The sequence below is a fragment of the Mustelus asterias genome, unplaced genomic scaffold, assembly GCF_964213995.1.
Source record: "Mustelus asterias unplaced genomic scaffold, sMusAst1.hap1.1 HAP1_SCAFFOLD_263, whole genome shotgun sequence".
Taxonomy (NCBI): Eukaryota; Metazoa; Chordata; class Chondrichthyes; order Carcharhiniformes; family Triakidae; genus Mustelus; species Mustelus asterias.
Genome location: NW_027590229.1, coordinates 468,989 through 485,881, shown reverse-complemented (window position 1 = coordinate 485,881; position 16,893 = coordinate 468,989). Strand labels below are relative to the sequence as shown.

Genomic DNA, 16,893 nt, shown 5'->3' with positions numbered 1-16,893 from the left:
CTTATGAACGTATTTTATAAACATTTGAGAAAATGTTGGCTTGAGTCTTTCATGGCATGCCAGGCTTATCTTATGAAAAAATATAGAAATTATTCGTTCGATACTCACTACAATTGGGACGAACCACGGCTGATCATGGTCGGCAGGGTGGTAGAGCTGTTAGCACTGCTGACTCAGAGCGCCAGAGACCCGTGTCAATTCCGGCCTTGGGTGACAGATTGTGTGGAGTTTGCATGTACTCTCCGTGTCTGCGCAGGTTTCCTTCAGTTACCTCCCACATGCCAAAGATGTGCACGCTAGTTTGAGCGGCGATGGTAAATTGACACTTAATGTCAGGGGGATTTGCAGAGTTAATATGTAGGGTTACTGTTATAGGGCCTGGGCGGGATTGTTGTTAGTGAAGGATTGATGGGCCGAATGGCCCACAGCTTGTCTGGGCTTGCAGAATCTCACTGGCTGTCCTGTCTGGAGACAATACACATCTCTTTAACCTGTGCTTAATGCTCCCTCCACTCACACTGTTTGTACCTTTAAGACTTGATGATCTGTAAAGACTGCATTCCAGTCATTATTCTGTAAATTGAGTTTGTGTCTCTGTATGCCCTGTTTGTGAGCATTTCTACACTCCACCTGACGAAGGGGCAGCGCTCCGAAAGCTAGTGGCATTTGCTGCCAAATAAACCTGTTGGACTTTAACCTGGTGCTGTTAAACTTCTGACTGTTCCTAACCCAGAGCTCCATGTGACCAATGATGAACACAAGCTCCAAGTTATGGACTCAGCAGCAGAATCTCTCCTGTGCCCATCCACTCACTCACTCACTCTCTCTGGATCCACAACCCATCTCACCATCAGCGATTGCCCACCCAGCCTCCAGGTCTCCCAGCTCCAGCACTGCATCTTCCATTGGCATAAGGATGACACAATCCAGACACTGTCACTCTTGGCTCCTTCTCTGACGCTCTGTGCCCTCTTCTAAAAGCACATAAATTTCCATTGTTACTCACCCATCAAAGACACACACAAGCCTATGATGCTGCCAGACTGCCCATCATGGGACCACCAGGATGGTCACTCAGTGTCGGCAGTGCAGCAGTCATCTCTGACTGACCGGAACCCTTCACAGAGAGGCTGACATGTTCCTGAAGATTGATGCTGCCGTCTGGACATTGCCAGTGTCTGGGTGGAGATGGTCTTTCCACCATTCCTCTTTCATCCTTATTCACATATCAGCCTGTAAGTTTAACGCTCTCCTTGTCAGAACATATCAGGTTATTGATCCTTTGCCTCACTGCAACCACGTGCTGCCTGCTCAGGCCCTCGGCAGTTTCTATCCAGACTTGCTTGGGTTGATGTGACAGGTCTCCTCCTCCACTCCTGAGGGAACAGAGCCTCCCTCCAAACCGATATATCCTTGAGAATTTCCAGCGAAGTGTCAGCGAATTGGGTTTAATCTGCCTTCTGCCATTACAGGCCTTTGTTCATTAACCAGGGCTCCCTCACTGCTCCCTTCAGAGCCTTTAAAAGTGCTGCTGGCTGCCTTTAAATCTGGTGCCAGCTCTGCCAGAATGGGGCCTTCCCCTGCAGACAGTGGTTAAGCTCTGGAATGCACAGGGTTTTGGGGGAAGGTGGGGGGATGACACTTAGTGAGTTGCTCATTCGGAGAGTCAGTGCAGACACAATGGGCCGAATAGCCTCCTCCTGCTCTGTAACAATTCAGTGATTCTGCCTGTGCTGCCTGAGTGCACGGATTTCCCGAACCTGTCAGATATTAATGTGCCTGTTTGGTTATATGTGGAGTTGGTTAGTTCATTTGGTTTGGTGTTTAGAGTGTGATGTAGGATGATGCTAAATCTGAGGGTTTGGTCCTCTTACCGGCTGTGGGGTTCATGGAATCCCATCTCCTCCCATTGCCGCACGTTTATTAAATTGTATCCCTGAAGCTACATGTAACAAATTGTCTCTCTCTCTATTGGAGAGAAACACAAAGGACAAAGAAAATTACAGCACAGGAACAGGCCCTTCGGCCCTCCAAGACTGCACCCACCATGCTGCCTGACTTAACTAATACCCCGTACCCTTCCGGGGACCATATCCCTCTATTCCCATCCTATTCATGTACTTGTCAAGACGCCCCTTAAACGTCACCACCATATCTGCTTCTACTACCTCCCCCAGCAACGAGTTCCAGGCGCCCACTACTCTGTGTAAAAAATCTGCCTCGTACATCTCCTTTAAACCTTGCCCCTCGCACCTTAAACCTGTGCCCCCCTAGCAATTGACTCTTCTACCCTGTGAAAAAGCTTCTGACGATCCACTCTGTCCATGCCTCTCATAATCTTGTCGACCTATATCAGGTCTCCCCTCAACCTCCGTCGCTCCAGTGAGAACAAACCAAGTTTCTCCAACCTCTCCTCATAGCTGATGCCCTCCATACCAGGCAACATCCTGGTCAATCTTTTCTGTACCCTCTCCAAAGCCTCCACATCCTTCTGGTAGTGTGGCGACCAGAATTGAACACTATATTCCAAGTGCGGCCGAACGAAGGTTCTATAAAGCTGCAACATGACTTGACAATTTTTAAACTCAGTGCCCCGGCCGATGAAGGCAAGCATGCCGTATGCCTTCTTGACTACCTTCTCCACCTGCATTGCCACTTTCAGTGATCTGTGGACCTGTCCACCCAGATCCCTTTGCCTATCAGTATTAACATTTTATTGAGGACTATGGCGACTAACACTGTCCACACGGCAACATCACCACTTCCAGTTGAAATATCGATACATTTCCAACCACTGTCTCCACAGAATTCTTACGGAGCACAATGAGGCCATTTGGCCCATCGTGTCTGTACCAGCTCACCAAATTAGCATTAGGAGTTTGAGTCATTCTCCAGCGTTTTTCTCGTATCCCCGCTCATTCTTTATATTCAAATAATCATCTAATTCCTTTTTGACTGCTTCGATGCAGCCGACCTCCACCACACTTCCCGGCTGTGAATTCCAGACCCGAACCACTGGCCGTGTGAGAAAGGTTTCTCTTTCATCATCTTCAACCCCACCACACACTCCATTCCTGAGCCACTGACCATCCCATGTCCCTCCCTATGACTCAGGGTAAGGACATGGGAATCCTGTGCTCTTCCCTTTCACCATCATCCTTTTTGTCGTTTAATCAGTCCGGCACTTCCATTTTGTTCTTTCCTTGTCACCCGCCCATCCCCAGCTCCCTGTCACTTAAAACAATTTAATTCACCGCTATTTCCAATTTCTAAGTTTCGCGAATTGAACTGAAACTAAATCTGTTTCTATCTTCACAGATATTGCCTGACCTGATGAGAGTCTGCAACATATTTATTCATATTTCAGATTTACAGCATCAGTAGAATTTTGCCTTCTGTATGAACTGAAGTTGTGTTTCTTGAATGTCCCGCGCTGTACATTATTATTGTTAATGATCTTATTCTTAAAAACACTGTGGATTTACCCTGATTCCTGTTATTTTTCTCTCTCTGATCTCCAGTCTCTGTGTTAATGGTCTCACCGATTCTTGTGCCGAGGACCTGGCCTCTGCTCTCAGTACAAACCGCTCACTGATAGATCTGGATCTGGGTTCCAATAAACTGGGAGATTCAGGAGTGAAACTGCTGTCTGTGGCTCTGAGGAATCCGGACTGTAAAATACAGAAACTGGAGTAAGTAGCAGACTGTGAGAGATTGTGTTTATAATAACTGAATATTCAACAATATAATTTCACCACTGGTATTTGTATAAAAAACACTGCCCATTACTATTGGCGTCAGTTATGAATAAGGAAAACTGCTTTTCCTCTGACTCCTGTTGCTTCTCTCTCTGATCCCTGAGCAATGGGATGTCAGTCGAACAGTACAGCACAGAACAGGCCCTTCGGCCCACGATGTTGTGCCGAGCTTTATCTGAAATCAAGATCAAGCTATCCCACTCCCTATCATCCTGGTGTTCTCCATGTGCCTATCCAATAACCGCTTAAATGTTCCTAAATTGTCTGACTCCACTATCACTGCAGGCAGTCCATTCCACACCCCAACCACTCTCTGCGTAAAGAACCTACCTCTGATATCCTTCCTGTATCTCCCACCACGAACCCTATAGTTATGCCCCCTTGTAATAGCTCCATCCACCCGAGGAAATAGTCTTTGAACGTTCACTCTATCTATCCCCTTCATCATTTTATAAACCTCTATTAAGTCTCCCCTCAGCCTCCTCCGCTCCAGAGAGAACAGCCCTAGCTCCCTCAACCTTTCCTCATAAGACCTACCCTCCAAACCAGGCAGCATCCTGGTAAATCTCCTCTGCACTCTTTCCAGCGCTTCCACATCCTTCTTGTAGTGAGGTGACCAGAACTGCACACAATATTCCAAATGTGGTCTCACCAAGGTCCTGTATAGTTGCAGCATAACCCCACGGCTCTTAAACTCCAACAACCTGTTAATAAAAGCTAACACACTATAGGCCTTCTTCACAGCTCTATCCACTTGAGTGGCAACCTTTAGAGATCTGTGGATATAGACCCCAAGATCTCTCTGTTCCTCCACAGTCTTCAGAACCCTACCTTTGACCCTGTAATCCACATTTAAATTAGTCCTACCAAAATGAATCACCTCACATTTATCAGGGTTAAACTCCATTTGCCATTTTTCAGCCCAGCTTTGCATCCTATCTATGTCTCTTTGCAGCCTACAACAGCCCTCCACCTCATCCACTACTTCACCAATCTTGGTGTCATCAGCAAATTTACTGATCCACCCTTCAGCCCCCTCCTCTAAGTCATTAATAAAAATCACAAAGAGCAGAGGACCAAGCACTGATCCCTGTGTCACTCCGCTAGCAACCTGCCTCCAATCCGAAAATTTTCCATCCACCACCACCCTCTGTCTTCGATCAGACAGCCAGTTACCTATCCAATCGGCCAACTTTCCCTCTATCCCACACCACCTCACTTTCATCATAAGCCGACCATGGGGGACCTTATCAAACGCCTTACTAAAATCCATGTATATGACATCAACTGCCCTACCTTCATCAACACATAAGAACATAAGAAATAGGAGCAGGAGTAGGCCATCTGGCCCTTCGAGCCTGCCCCGCCATTCAACAAGATCATGGCTGATCTGAAGCGAATCAGTTCCACTTACCCGCCTGCTCCCCATATCCCCTAATTCCCTTATCGATCAGAAAACTATCTACCCGTGATTTAAACATATTCAACGAGGAAGCCTCCATCACTTCAATGGGCAGAGAATTCCTGAGATTCACCACCCTCTGAGAGAAGACGTTCCCCCTCAACTCTGTTCTGAACCGCCCCCCCCCCCCCCTTATTTTGAGGCTGTGCCCTCTAGTTCTGGTTTCCCTTCTAAGTGGAAAGAATCTCTCCACCTCTACCCTATCCAGCCCCTTCATTATCTTATATGTCTCTATAAAATCACCCCTCATCCTTCTAAACTCCAACGAGTACAGACCCAATCTGTTTAATCTCTCCTCATAAGCCACACCCTTCATCTCCGGTATCAACCTGGTGAACCTTCTCTGCACTCCCTCCAAGGCCAATATATCCTTTCGCAAATAAGGGGACCAAAACTGCACACAGTACTCCAGTTGCGGCCTCACCAGTGCCTTGTACAGTTGCAGCAAGACCTCCCTGCTTTTATATTCTATCCCCCTCGCGATAAAGGTAACACACTTAGTTACCTCATCAAAAAATTCTATCAAATTTGTGATGCACGACTTGCCCTTCACGAATCCGTGCTGACTATCCCGGATTAATCCGCATCTTTCTAAATGGTCGTAAATCCCATCTCTAAGGACCTTTTCCATCAATTTACCAACCACCGAAGTAAGACTAACCGGTCTAGAATTACCAGGGTCATTTCTATTCCCTTTCTTAAACAGAGGAACAACATTCGCCATTCTCCAGTCCTCTGGCACCATCCCTGTGGACAGCGAGGACCCAAAGATCAAAGCCAAAGGCTCTGCAATCTCATCCCTTGCCTGCCAAAGAATCCTAGGATAAATTTCATCAGGCCCAGGGGACTTATCGACCTTCAGTTTATCCAAAACTGCCAGGACATCCTCCCTCCGAACATCTATTTCCTCCAGCCTATTAGCCTGTAACACCTTCTCTTCCTCAAAAACATGGCCCCTCTCCTTGGTGAACACTGAAGAAAAGTATTCATTCATCACCTCGCCTATCTCTACTGACTCCATACACAAGTTCCCACTACTGTCCTTGACCGGCCCTAACCTCACCCTGGTCATTCTTTTATTCCTCACATAAGAGTAAAAAGCCTTGGGGTTTTCCTTGATCCGACCCGCCAAGGACTTCTCGTGTCCCCTCCTAGCTCTCCTCAGCCCCTTTTTCAGCTCATTCCTTGCTAACTTGTAACCCTCAATCGAGCCGACAGAGGCTACAGAAGGATATAGATAGGCTGGAAATTTGGGCAAAGAAATGGCAGATGGAGTTCAATCCTGATAAATGCGAAGTGATGCATTTTGGTGGGAATAATGTAGGGAGGAGCTACACGATAAATGGAAGAACCATAAAGGGTGTAGAGACGCAGAGGGACCTGGGTGTGCAAGTCCACAGATCTTTGAAGGTGACGTCACAGGTGGAGAAGGTGGTGAAGAAGGCATATGGCATGCTTGCCTTTATAGGACGGGGCATAGAGTATAAAAGTTGGGGTCTGATGTTGCAGATGTATAGAACGTTGGTTCGGCCGCATTTGGAATACTGCGTCCAGTTCTGGTCGCCACACTACCAGAAGGACGTGGAGGCTTTGGAGAGAGTACAGAGGAGGTTTACCAGGATGTTGCCTGGTATGGAGGGGCTTGGTTATGAGGAGAGATTGGGGAAACTGGGGTTGTTCTCCTTGGAAAGACGGAGGATGAGGGGAGACTTAATAGAGGTGTATAAAATTATGAAAGGCATAGATAGGGTGAACGGTGGGAAGCTTTTCCCCGGGTCGGTGGTGACGTTCACGAGGGGTCATAGGTTCAAGGTGAAGGGGGGGAGGTTTAACACAGATATCAGAAGGACATATTTTACACAGAGGGTCGTGGGGGCCTGGAATGTGTTGCCGGGCAAGGTGGTGGAGGCGGACACACTGGGAACGTTTAAGACTTATCTAGACAGCTATATGAACGGAGTGGGAAAGGAGGGATACAAAAGAGTGGTCTCGTTTGGACCAGGGAGCGGTGTGGGCTAATTGTTCTTTGTTTCTCGTTTCAAGGCTTCATTCTATGATCATCTTGCTGGTGCCAGTACAGAGCGAGACTGCGGATAGTTAGGAACCTGTCTCGGGGGCAGGGAATTCAGATGGTGTTCGTAAAGCAGAAGTGGAAATGAATAGGGTTGGGAAGCATTTTCTGATCAGGGCCAGTGTGATCTCCTGGACTCGTTTCGATCGCCTCGGGGTCGGAGAGGAATTTCCCAGATTTTTTTTTTCCCCATATTGGCCCTGGGGTTTTCACTCTGGGTTTTCGCGCCTCCCTGGAGATCACATGGTCTGGAATGGGGGGGTGGGGGTGAGTTAATAGGTTGTGATGAACAAAGCATCGTAGCTGTGAGGGACAGCTCGGTGGATAGGATATTAGGATGTAGATAGGCTGGAAAATTGGGCGGGGATTCAGGATTCAATCCTGGACCGGGGAGCGGCGCGGGCTTGGAGGGCCGAAGGGCCTGTTCCTGTGCTGTATTGTTCTTTGTTCTTTGAGCCATCTGAACCTTGTTTCCTCATCCCTACATAAGCTTCCCTCTTCCTTTTCACAAGACATTCCACCTCTTTCGTGAACCATGGTTCCCTCACTCGGCCATTTCCTCCCTGCCTGACAGGGACATACCTATCAAGGACACCCAGTATTTGTTCCTTGAAAAAGTTCCACTTTTCATTAGTTCCTTTCTCTGACAGTTTCTGTTCCCAACTTATGCCCCCTAATTCTTGCCTAATCGCTTCATAATTACCTCTCCCCCAATTGTAAACCTTGCCCTGCCGTACGGCCCTATCCCTCTCCATTGCAATAACAAAAGACACCGAATTGTGGTCACTATCTCCAAAGTGCTCTCTCACAACCAAATCTAACACTTGGCCCGGTTCATTTCCCAGTTCCAAATCCAATGTGGCCTCACCACTTGTCGGCCCATCCACATATTGTGTCAGGAAACCCTCCTGCACACACTGCACAAAAACTGCCCCATCCGAACTATTTGACCTACAAAGGTTCCAATCAATATTTGGAAAGTTAAAGACCCCCATGACAACTACCCTGTGACCCTCACACATATCCATAATCTGCTTAGCAATTTCTTCCTCCACATCTCCATTACTATTTGGGGGCCTATAGTAAACTCCTAACAACGTGACCGCTCCTTTCCTATTTCTAACCTCAGCCCATATTACCTCAGTGTGCAGATCCCCCTCGAAGTGCCTTTCCGCAGCCGTTAAACTATCCTTGATTAACAGTGCCACTCCTCCACCTCTTTTACCAGCTTCCCTACACTGAGTGAAACATCTATACCCCGGAACGTCCAACAACCATTCCTGTCCTTGTTCTACCCACGTCTCCGTAATGGCCACAACATCGTAGCCCCAAGTACCAATCCACGCCCCAAGTTCATCTACCTTGTTCCGGATGCTCCTTGCATTGAAGTAGACACACTTCAACCCACCTTCCTGTCTACCGGTACCCTCCCTTGACCCTGATACCTTCCCCAATACCTCACCACCCTCAACACTGACTTCTGGACTACAACTCCTTTTCCCACTCCCCTGACAAATTAGTTTAAACCCCCCTGAAGAGCCGTAACAAATTTCCCTCCCTCAGTCCCACAACTTCCTATGTTGAGGGAGTGGGGGAATAATGTTATGGTTCACCCTCTGAGGTCCTCTCCTCCTCCTCAGATGTGCACAGCTCTCCCCGGACACAGCATCCATTGATTTGTGAAAGGGGGGAGAGTGAGTGGATGACAGTAAATGGAGGACAGGACATGGTGGTCGAGTCTCGCTGTTAGATGTCAGTACAGCAGCGAGAGCTGAACTTAGTTCCAATTATCAAGATGCAGAATCAGTTTGGGGAGAGATAAGAATTAACAAAGTTAAAAGATCACTTGTGGGAATCATTTATATCCCCCTAACAGTATTCAGAATCTCCGACACAGGACAAAGGAATATTAATAGGGTCTCGTAAAAACATACTGCAATAATCACGGATGATTTTAACATTCATGTACAAAGAAGAACAAAGAGCCATGCAGCACAGTAACAGGCCCTTCGACCCACCAAGCCTGCGGCGACTCCTCATTCTTATTCAGACCCAGTACTTATTGCTCAGACGCAGCTTCTATTCCTCTGTTCATCTCCCGTTCATGTTTCCATCAAGATAAACCTTGAACATTGGGAACGTTCCTGCTTCCGTCAACTTCAGTGGCTGCGCATTCGAGGCACCCACCACTCTCTATGTGAAATCTTTCTCCGCACGTCTCCTCTAAACTTTCACCCTCTTTCCTTCAAACTGTCCCGTCTTGTAGTTGACATTTCCACCCTGGGGAAAAGACTCCAACTATCAACCATATATCTGCCTCTATCAGGTCGCCCCTCAGCCTCCGTCTTTCCAGGGAAAACAATCCGAGTTTATTCAACTTCTCTTCATACCTTAACCAGACCGGGCAACATCCTTGTAAACCTTCTTTACACCTTCTCCAAAGCAGCCACATCCTTCTGGTTGTCTGGTGATCAGCACTGCACGCAATATTCCATGTTGGGCCTAACTAAAGTTTAATACAGCTGTAACATAACTTGCCAACTTTTATACTTGATGCCCTGGCCAATGAAGCAAGCATGCTGCATGCCTTGTTGACCAAGTTATCCACCTGTGTTACCACTTTCAGGGATCAGTGGACAAGTACGCACAGATCCATCTGTATGTCAATGCTCCTGTTATTTTTTAGAGACAGGGAAGGCTGGGGGACGACCATGTGGAGTTGTATCAAATTATAGAAATAAACCTTTCCCCTTTGTTTTAGGAGACAATAACCAGGGGCATAGATTTAAGGCATTGGGGAGGAGTTTCAGAGGAGAATTGAAGATGGCACAGTGGTTAGCATTGCTGCCTCACAACGTCAGGGACCTTTGTTTAATTCTGGCCTCGGGTGACTGCCTGTGTGGAGCTTGCATGTTCCCCCCGTGTGTGCGTGTTTCTGTCAGGTACTCTGGTTTCCTCACACAGTCCAAAGGTGTGTAGGTTAGGTGGATCGACCATGCTAAATTATCATTTCATGTCCAAAGATATGTAGTTTCAGTGGATTTGCCATGATAAATGTCCAGTGATAAGCAGTTGTGTGGGCCTGGCTTTTTCGGACAGACAGTGCAGAGTCGATGGGGCGATTGGGAGCCTTCTGCACAGTGGGGATTCTATGGTTCTGTGGAAAAGTTTTTTCACCCAGAGGGTGGTGGGAATCTGGATCTCACTGTCTGAAAGGGTGGTGGAGTCAGGAACACTCGCAACATTTAAGAAGCATTCAGACAAGCACTTGAAATGCCGCAGCAGACAAGGCTATGGAGCAAGTGCTGGAAATGGGTTAGAATAGATTGGTGCTTGATGGCTGACACAGACACGATGGCCCGAAGGGCCTCTTTCTGTGCTGAAAAACTCTATAAAGTCCCAGGGGTTGGAAGTTATGAACCAGAACCTGAATTTTCACTGATTCCTGTGATTTCTCTCTCTCTGATCCCAATGCAGTGGAATGTCAATCACATTGATTTCTGTGCCCTGGGTGGAGGGGAATAATGTGACGGTGACTCTGAGGACCCGTTCACATGCTTACAGGGGGACACACGTCACCCAGTCACACAGCCCTTGATTTGTGAGGAAGAGTAAAGAGTGAATGGAGGCAATTGTTAAGATGCAGACCAGAAACTCCAAGGTGTTTTGTGAGGTTAGCCTGGACCCTTGGTTTTACATTTGATTTTGGCATTGATGAGCATGAGGTGTTTCACTCCAGGTATGAATCAAGTGACCCACTAGGATGCTTTTATCAAACACACTTTATTTAAGAATGCAGTTAGAATATAACAACAAGAATTAGCATAACCTTCACCAATTGCAAGACTTAAACATGACACAGTATAACTCTTAACAGCTAGCTATCTCTGTTGTTCCAATATAAAGCAATACCCACAGACATACACCCTTCTCCAACATTAGTTAGCACAAAAACAAGTAAGCTCACGTGATGCCGATTTCCAGCTTTCTACCACTTCCGGAGAGCAAACAGACAATTGTTTTCAGAGAAGGATGTCGCCTCCGAACAGCCCAACCGCAGAGAGGTAACCCCAGTCTCTGACAGCTTCCAACACAGCAACACTTAAACAGCAAAAACTCCAACTTCAGAGAGGGAAACAGCACTGCTGTTTGTCTTAACTTCAAGAAGCTTCTGAAAGAAGAATTGAAACTAGAATGTTCTGTGAAAAATAGCTGTCCCTCAGTCACATGACAACCTGTCAATCACCCGCAATCAAGCTCTACTCTGCCACCCCAGGGGAAACACTGAAACAACAGAACACTGCATTAGTTCAGATTAAAATCAACATGATGTCAATTATACTGCTTCAGTAACAATAAAGGAAACCGGCTCCAGACAGCACGGTGCCGACAACATAACCTGCAGAGAAACATGATTAAAATAGAAACTAGAAGCAGGAGTCGGCCATTCGGCCCTTCGAGCCTGCTCCACCATTCATTTTGTTCATGGCTGATCATCAAATTCAATATCCTTCAATATTCAGTATATTTCTTCAAGACATAGTTTGTAACAAAATGTACATTCCAACACGTCCTTCAGCCGGTTCCATGTGACCGGTGATGGGCACACAGGCTCTATGTGTTGCAGGTGCCAGAGGGTCTCTTGTGTCCATCCATTCGACCGCTCGCTCTCAGCTCCACAACCAGTATCGCAATCAGCGATTTCCCACACTATCTGTTGATCTCCCAGCTCCAGTGCTGCTGCTTCTCGGTGTAAGGATGGCAACATCTGGACACTGCCACCATTTGTAGTTCATTTCCTGACGTTTCGTGCTCTCTTCTACAGGCACATAAAGTTCCATTGTTACTCTCCCATCAAAGACACAAGCCTGTGCTGGTTAGGTGATAGAAAATAGGAAGACTTTTCTATCACCAAGATGGGCAAGAATATCAGAAGAATGGAACACCAACCACCTTCAGATTCCCTCCCAAGCCAGACACCAACCTGACTTGGAATATATTGCTTTTCCATCACTGACGTGGGATCATAATCCTGGATGTCCCTTCCTCACGGCATTGTACCAGAGGGTCTTCAGAATTTAACAAGATGGTTCACCATCCCCTTCTCAGGGACAATTGTGGATGGGAGCAAGTGTTGGCATTGCCAGTGAAACCATCATCCCATGAAAGAATTAAGAAAGACCAGTGCTACCCACTGAAGGGATGGGTAATTGTGCCCAAACATAGTTACAGATGAGAGACACACACAGCTGCTCCAGGGCAACTTGAGTGACCATTGAGCAGGCCATAAGGTTTCTAAAGATAGATCTGATGGAGCCCTTCAATATACTCAGCAAGGGTCTCAAATGTCCTGGTGTTGTGCTGTGTTCCATACAACCTGGATCTAGAGTGGAGAAGCTTTGAACAAAGTGTGACTTTGAACAAGTGCGATGTTGACCAATGCTTCATGATGAGGAACCCCATGGAACACAGGCCAGGGACATGGGATATGTCTCAGGGAGGGTCGAGATTCAGTGATACAGACATGTTTTGCATGAGTCACACTCTCACAGCCATTCAGTGTAATAAATCTTCACCATCTCCAGCCCTGTTGCTGTTTCTGTGAATGTTTTATAATTTCCCTGGAGCCGTCACGACATGAAACAAAGGTATTGGAATTGTATTGACCTGATTCAGTGCTGTATTTCCCATCTCCCATTCCCAGTGAACTGTTAAAGACCCAGTAATATGGTGAAGGATTTTTTTAGTGGTGCTCCATCTCTGAATTTACTCAAAATACAGACATAACAAAGTGACCAGTAATAACAAAGTATAACCCTGTGAAACCCAAGGAAGCAACCCCACCATGACAACCACCGCCATCCCCGCACTTTCCGCTGAGCTGCAGGCAGCATCTTACCTCTCTCCTCTCCTCTGGGAATTTCGATGACCGTGGCCTTTGTCCTCTGATTTCCTGAGTCCTGGAAGGATCCGGCCAACTGCGGGTCCTCTGCACAGATGCTGGAGTTGTCTCTGTCATCATAGCTTCGTGAGGTGCTTGTGTCACAGTCGGAGCAGAAGGGGACCCACTGCCCACACCAGGGGCATCCTGAGAGGAGCTCCCGAATACTGCAGGCAGCCGCTCCTCTATCCATTCAGGGCAAACTGGACCCTCTCTGCTCAGCTGGGGAGGTCCTGACAGTTACTCCAGGCACATTTTCCCACCCCTCCCACAGCCCGTGTTCCACAGAGCTCATGGAGGTGGTGAGAACCTGCAGGTTCATGTGTATTTCCTGTGGGTGATAGGCTGGATGTGACTCTCCATGAAGGTCACCAATCTCTCTGTGGAGGATGCTATTTGTGCTCAGACCTGAGACATGGTAACACTGCTGGCCTGGATTGACTCCTCCATCCTTTGTGTATGGATACACACAGCCTTTGGAAACTCCACCAAATGTTAAAGTATCCTACGCTGCAGCTCCAGTATCTGCTGCATTGTTAAAGACTCCAGTCACATTTCATCTTCCACAAGCTGGATCTGCCCTCTCCCCTCGAGTGTGAGTGAACTCAGCTATTCCTGCCTTCATCAGCTGCTCGGGTTTGTGTGTGCTGCTCTGTGCTGCCAGATTGTAACCCCTTTGCTACTCGTGTGAGACATTATCTGCTCTGGCGGACGTTATAGAACATAGAACATTACAGCGCAGAACAGGCCCTTCGGCCCACGATGTTGCACCGACCAGTTAAAAAAAAACTGTGACCCTCCAACCTAAACCAATTTCTTTTCGTCCATGAACCTATCTACGGATCTCTTAAACGCCCCCAAACTAGGCGCATTTACAACTGATGCTGGCAGGGCATTCCAATCCCTCACCACCCTCTGGGTAAAGAACCTACCCCTGACATCGGTTCTATAACTACCCCCCCTCAATTTAAAGCCATGCCCCCTCGTGCTGGATTTCTCCATCAGAGGAAAAAGGCTATCACTATCCACCCTATCTAAACCTCTAATCATCTTATATGTTTCAATAAGATCCCCTCTTAGCCGCCGCCTTTCCAGCGAAAACAATCCCAAATCCCTCAGCCTCTCCTCATAGGATCTCCCCTCCATACCAGGCAACATCCTGGTAAACCTCCTCTGCACCCTCTCCAAAGCCTCCACATCCTTCCTGTAATGTGGGGACCAGAACTGCACACAGTACTCCAAGTGCGGCCGCACCAGAGTTGTGTACAGTTGCAACATAACGCTACGACTCCTAAATTCAATCCCCCTACCAATAAACGCCAAGACACCATATGCCTTCTTAACAACCTTATCTACTTGATTCCCAACTTTCAGGGATCTATGCACACATACACCTAGATCCCTCTGCTCCTCCACACTATTCAAAGTCCTCCCGTTAGCCCTATACTCAACACATCTGTTATTCCTACCAAAGTGAATTACCTCACACTTCTCCGCATTAAACTCCATCCGCCACCTCTCGGCCCAACTTTGCAACCTGTCTAAGTCTTCCTGCAAACTACGACACCCTTCCTCACTGTCTACCACACCACCGACTTTGGTGTCATCAGCAAATTTGCTAATCCACCCAACTATACCCTCATCCAGATCATTAATAAATATTACAAACAGCAGTGGCCCCAAAACAGATCCCTGAGGTACACCACTTGTAACCGCACTCCATGATGAATATTTACTATCAACCACCACCCTCTGTTTCCTATCCGCTAGCCAATTCCTGATCCAATTTCCTAGATCACCCCCAATCCCATACATCTGCATTTTCTGCAGAAGCCTACCATGGTGAACCTTATCAAACGCCTTACTAAAATCCATATATACCACGTCCACTGCCTTGCCCCCATCCACCTCCTTGGTCACTTTCTCAAAAAACTCAATAAGGTTAGTAAGGCACGACCTACCTGCCACAAAACCATGCTGACTATCACCTATCAATTCATTACTCTCCAAATAACTATAAATCCTATCCCTTATAATTTTTTCCAACATCTTGCCGACAACAGAAGTGAGACTCACCGGTCTATAATTCCCGGGGAAGTCTCTGTTCCCCTTCTTAAACAATGGGACAACATTCGCTAACCTCCAATCTTCTGGTACTATACCAGAGGCCAACGACGACCTGAAGATCAGAGCCAGAGGCTCTGCAATCACTTCTCTTGCCTCCCAGAGAATCCTTGGATAAATCCCATCCGGACCAGGGGATTTATCTATTTTCAGACCCTCCAGAATATCCTGCACATCCTCCTTATGGGCAATAATATGACAATCCACCCTCTGACGACCCCTCCTCATCTTCAGAGCTGCACGCACATATCCCGCTCACCGCAGCTGTTGTTTTGTGTGAGAGAGTGAAGAATGTTAGAGGGTAATACACATTCCAACATGTCCTGGAGACTGTTCCTAACCCAGAGCTCCATGTGACCAATGGAAGACACACAAGCACCAGGTTTGGGACTCAGCAGCAGAGTCTCTCCTGTGCCCATCCATTCACTCACTCTCTCTCTCTCTCTCTCTGGATCCACAACCCATCTCCCCATCAGCGATTGCCCACCCAGCCTCCAGCTCTCCCAGCTCCAGCACTGCATCTTCCATTGGCATAAGGATGACACAATCCAGACACTGTCACTCTTGGCTCCTTCTCTGACGCTGAGTGCCCTCTTCTACAAGCACATAAATTTCCATTGTTACTCACCCATCAAAGACACTAACAAGCCTATGATGCTGCCAGACTGCCCATCATGGGACCACCAGGATGGGCACTCAGTGTCGGCAGTGCAGCAGCCATCTCTGACTGACCGGAACCCTTCACAGAGAGGCTGACATGTTCCTGAAGATTGATGCTGCTGTCTGGACATTGCCAGTGTCTGGGTGGAGATGGTCTTTCCACCATTCCTCTTTCATCCTTATTCACATATCAGCCTGTAAGTTTAACGCTCACCTTGTCAGAACATATCAGGTTATTGATCCTTTTGCCTCACTGCAGCCACGTGCTGCCTGCTCTGACCCTCGGCAGTTTCCATCCAGACTTGCTTGGGTTGATGTGACAGGTCTCGTCCTCCACTCCTGAGGGAACAGAACCTCCTTCGAAACAGATATATCCTTGAGAATTTCCAGGGAAGTGTCAGCGAATTGAGTTTAATCAGCCTTCTGCCATTTCAGCTCTTTGTTCATTAACCAGGGCTCCCTCACTGCTCCCTACAGAGCCTTTAAAAGTGCTGCTGGCTGCCTTTAAATCTGGGGCCAGCTCTGCCTGAATGGGGTCTTCCCCTGCAGCCAGTGGTTAAGCTCTGGAATGCACAGGGTTTTGGGGGAAGGTGGGGGGATGACACTTAGTGAGTTGCTCATTCGGAGAGTCAGTGCAGACACAATGGGCCGAATGGCCTCCTTCTGCTCTGTAACAATTCAGTGATTCTGCCTGTGCTGCCTGAGTGGACGGATTCCCCTCACCTGTCAGGTATTAATGTGCCCGTTCTGGCTCTGTGTGGAGTTGGTTAGTTCAGTTGGTTCATGTCTCGAGTGTGATGTAGAATGACGCTAATGTTGAGGGTTTGGTCCTCTTACCGGCTGTGGGGTTCATGGAGTCCCACCTCCTCCCATTGCC

At 47.5% G+C, this 16,893-nt stretch overlaps 1 protein-coding gene across 1 annotated transcript in view; it reads left to right on the top strand.

Annotated features, from left to right (window-relative positions):
- LOC144486000 (NACHT, LRR and PYD domains-containing protein 3-like) overlaps positions 1-16,893 on the top strand; it is a 92,591-nt gene that overhangs the window by 63,858 nt on the left and 11,840 nt on the right. The window contains exon 14 of the mRNA XM_078204110.1: positions 3,522-3,692. Within this exon, the coding sequence (XP_078060236.1) occupies positions 3,522-3,692 (171 nt within the window). The remainder of the gene's footprint in view (positions 1-3,521; positions 3,693-16,893) is intronic.